The sequence below is a fragment of the Muscardinus avellanarius genome (genome assembly GCF_963383645.1).
Source record: "Muscardinus avellanarius genome assembly, chromosome: 1".
Classification (NCBI taxonomy): Eukaryota; Metazoa; Chordata; class Mammalia; order Rodentia; family Gliridae; genus Muscardinus; species Muscardinus avellanarius.
The window spans coordinates 115,840,678-115,845,049 of NC_137786.1; the positions used below are offsets into that span (position 1 = coordinate 115,840,678).

Below are 4,372 nucleotides of genomic sequence, written 5' to 3' on the forward strand. Positions count from 1 at the left end.
GGACCACAGGCATGTCTTCAATCTGTCTAAAAGGTGACAAAATGACTCAGTTTCATCCAGCAAGCGCGGGGGCTCTGCAGCCTGGGGGACGGGAGTGCGTTCGGGTTGTGGGGCTTTACCAGCAGGCGGCGCCACCACTGGAGCCTCTGTGCTCCTGGGCGCTTAGTCTCCACAATGTTTCCACCTTCCTTGCTCCAGAGCCAAGAGTTCTTGATTTGTTCAGCGAGCAAATCAAACCTCCAAGTGCCACTTCCAAAAGAGGTGGGACGGGCTCCGGGACGAGGCCAGCCTCCCTCCCTCCTGCCTCCAGTGGTCGCAGCTGCAGCCTAGGGGGCCAAAGCGCTCCAGACTGCTCAGCTAACCAGAAAATTAACTCATTCTCTCTCTCTCTCTCTCTCTCTCTCTCTCTCTCTCTCTCTCTCTCTCACACACACACACACACACACACACACACACACACACACACACACACTTAAAACACTCCTTTTCCTCTCCGCAGAGATGCACCAAAAAAAAAAAAATAGCCCATTTTGCAGCAGAATCCTGTACTCAGACAACAAATTCCTCCCCTGTCCACAGCTGTCCCGGGGGAGGGGCTGAAACCTGAGCCTCTCGCCCAGGATTGGATCCGTCCTGCAAAGAGAGGAAAAAGCCCGCCCAGCCCCAGCGGGCTCAGTCGGCGCCGGGCTGGGCCAGGCTTCAGAGGCGCTGCGGTCCGCACACCTGAGCCCCAGCCCGCGGCCGCGATGCTGTAGGGACCGCCAGGCTGCCCGGACCGTTATCCGCCCGGCGGCCGCGCCGGCAAGATGCCGCGCTCCTTCCTGGTCAAGAAGCATTTCAACGCCTCCAAAAAGCCCAACTACAGCGAACTGGACACTCACACAGGTAAGAGCTGTAGAGAAAGAGAGAGGAGAGAGGGAGAGAGGGAGAGGGAGGGAGGGAGGGAGGGAGGGAAGGAGGGAGAGAGAGAGAGAGAGAGAGGGAGGGAGGGAGGGAGGGAGGGAAGGAGGGAGAGAGAGAGAGAGAGAGAGAGAGAGAGAGAGAGAGAGAGAGAGAGAGAGAGAGACACGAGGGAGAGAGGGAGAGGGAAAGAGGGAGGGAGAAAGGAGAGAGAAAGAGTGTGAGAGACGTTCTGCAACTATATATTTTTGAATCTGTAAATTTTACTGTAAATGCTACTCAGAAACTATCCTGAAAGAGCACAGGACCGAGCTGTTTTCCGGTTTAGCCCGCCCTAAAGGGGCCCTTATATTCTTTTGGTCATCCAGTGTCAGTTTTAATTCAAAACTTTTGAAACTTCAGACTGAGGAAATCTCCTTAGACACTGGCCGCCTCCTTTTCTGAAGCCTGTGTCCTTGCATGATGAATGTCTGCATGGCCGCCCCACACACAAATGCTGGATTCTCTCTCACTTTTTTATGGAATAAGGTTGCTTTCCTCCAAAAAGCAGCTGGCTTTACCCAAACCCTTGTGCCCATAGTTGTAACACATGGAAATAGCCTGTGTAGACAACGGAAAACAACTTTTCTTTAAGTTTAAACATAACATTCAGCCAGTGGTGATGGCACACACCTGTAATCCCAGTACTTGGGAGGCTGAAAAAGAAGGATCACGGGTTTGAGACCAGCCTCAGCCACTTAGAGAGACCCGATCTCAAAATAATAACTGTTAAAGGTGGGGGTTTAGCTTAAAGGCAGAATGCTCCTGGGCTCTCCATCCCCAGTACCAAATAATAATAATCAGTAATGTCCAGGAACCTTGTCCTGGGTGGGGACACTGAGATTCCTAACTCACTCCTGAAGGGGGGCTCCAGCAGCTGTCAGACTGTGCGCACCAAGTACAATGACTGTACTCAGGCCAGGGTGGAGATGAGATATTTTACTAATATCTGAGTCCTTCTGCATGGTTTTACCTTCATGATAAAGTCCGGGTGTGTGATCAAATGTTTTCCCCATGTATGTGTCAATTCTTCTTAGTTATTTTTACCTTAATCTTCTGTCTGTCCTTTACTCTCCCTTAGTGATCATTTCTCCATATCTCTATGAGAGTTACCCCATGCCCGTCATACCCAAACCAGAGATACTCGGCTCAGGAGAGTACAACCCCATTACCGTGTGGACTACCGCGGCTTCATTCCACTCTGCTCTGCCCAGCGGCCTCTCTCCTCTTTCTGGATATCCCTCATCCTTGGGGAGAGTGAGTCCTCCTCCTCCCTCTGACACCTCATCCAAGGACCACAGCGGCTCAGAAAGCCCCATCAGTGATGAAGAGGAAAGACTGCAGTCCAAACTCTCAGACCCCCATGCCATTGAAGCAGAGAAGTTTCAGTGCAATTTATGCAATAAGACCTACTCAACTTTCTCTGGGCTCGCCAAGCACAAGCAGCTGCACTGCGATGCCCAGGCTCGGAAGTCCTTCAGCTGCAAATACTGTGACAAGGAATATGTCAGCCTGGGGGCCCTGAAAATGCACATTCGGACCCACACGTTGCCTTGCGTCTGCAAGATCTGCGGCAAAGCGTTTTCCAGGCCCTGGCTGCTTCAAGGGCACATCAGAACTCACACTGGTAAGAGAAGAATGTAGACAGGGTGTCACTGCTAATAGAATAATGCTCTGTGCAGCTGTCAGATTTGTGTTAAGTAGTAACTGTGCTTTTCATGATGGCTGATCATTGAGAGCTACTTCCTGACTACTCCAAAGCTCTCTTGAGCACCCAGTGTTCCATTCTTGCTAACAACCTCTGCTCCAGAGACTGCAAACAATGTTTAGACTTTGGAAAGTAGATTCAGGAGGTTTGGTCTCAAAGATCAGTTAGAAAATCAGGAAAGATGTGCTTGAATGTGTGTTCTGTGAAACTTCCCCCAGTAATCAGCAAATACAAAAGCTGCTTTCCCATCTAGTCAATGGATTTGGGAAAGAGAGAAAGGGTTTCCCTGGAGTTTTCTGTTAGTTAGGTTCTGTTTGTGAAACTCCTTCAAGAGTTGGATAGTTAGAACTGAATTTGATTTGCGTCTTTTGTCTCCTTGCAGATTTTATTTTTGTATGGGCTTTGCTGTTGCTGTTGCTGTTGCTATTGTTGTTGTTGTTTATGTGTATATTGTATGTGTTGTTTTTTCTTTTGTTTTGGGTTTGGGGGGGGTTTGTAGGTTTTTTTGGTGCTGCTGCTGCTGAATTTTTTATTCTTAGCACAAAATCCTCCTTCAGGGAGTTGAGGCATTTATACTGCCTTAGTCATAATCCAGAAAGAGGGAAAAGGGAAAATATTGGGAAATGTTGGGAGGGGCTCGGCATGAACCGCACCTGCTGAAGCAGAAAGCTTTAATAAGTGAAAGTCCTAGCATGTGAATTACTCCTCAGTGACCAGCAACATTACTGATACTCTGGCCATGAGTTTTTAGTGCAAATTTTATTTTAAAGAGCCAGATATTAATATACATATAGGTCAGGGGATTGAATTAGGTCTTGCTACCTTCAGGCCCTTGGCAATGTGACTGTATTGATGAATACCATTCGACCTGCGTTTCCTCTGAAAACATGACCATTTTTTTCTCTACTCCCACCCGCAGGGGAGAAGCCTTTCTCCTGCCCTCACTGCAACCGAGCTTTTGCGGACAGGTCAAACCTGAGGGCTCACCTGCAGACCCATTCTGATGTAAAGAAATACCAGTGCAAAAACTGCTCCAAAACCTTCTCCAGAATGTCTCTTCTTCACAAACATGAGGAATCTGGCTGCTGTGTGGCGCACTAAGTGACGCAATCCATGTTTACTGGGACAGAATGCTCGTCTTCACTCCGACGCCAAATGGCAAACAAAAGTCCAAAGGCATTTTCTCTTGTGCTTACCAACCAAATAATATGTATAGACACGCAGATACAAACACTAAAAGCTGCGAGAGTGTGGGATCCATGTGTTTCAAGTTAATCTTCTCCAAGTGAAGTTTAAAAATCACCATCCATTTACTGACAGCTAGATTGAGAGGATAACAGACAAGAAATGTTCTCTTCAAAGATGAAGTGAACAACACACCGCATCTTTTCCTACTAAGAAAGAATGCAAAGAGTCACGTTGCCGCCAAACCATTTCAACTGAAAAGAACAGTACTGCTTTGGAATAGAGTTTGTAATAGAATTTCCTATAGGAAGAGAGTCTGCCAGATGCTATCTCAGGTGCCTTAAAAAGTATTCCAAGTTTACTTCATTAAATATCTGATGTCTAATTGCCATCATTGAACTAAAGCCTTTTTTAAAAAAAAAATTACCTGTAATGCTTTAAACTGTATTTTTAAAAGAGAAAAATACGAACAAAACCCAAACACAGGAGAATGTATTAAAAGTATTTGTTTTGTTTGTTTTTGCCAATATGTGCCTTGGG

The 4,372-nt window shown here is 47.1% G+C and overlaps 1 protein-coding gene across 1 annotated transcript; it reads left to right on the forward strand.

The window, feature by feature from the left end:
* Positions 1–806: 806 nt before the first annotated feature.
* On the forward strand, positions 807–3,748 carry SNAI2 (snail family transcriptional repressor 2; the record flags this gene model as incomplete). The annotated part of the gene is made up of 3 exons (XM_080714648.1): positions 807–885; positions 2,021–2,566; positions 3,567–3,748. 3 exons carry the CDS (start codon positions 807–809, stop codon positions 3,746–3,748), a joined length of 807 nt encoding a protein of 268 aa, XP_080570774.1.
* Positions 3,749–4,372: the final 624 nt, after the last annotated feature.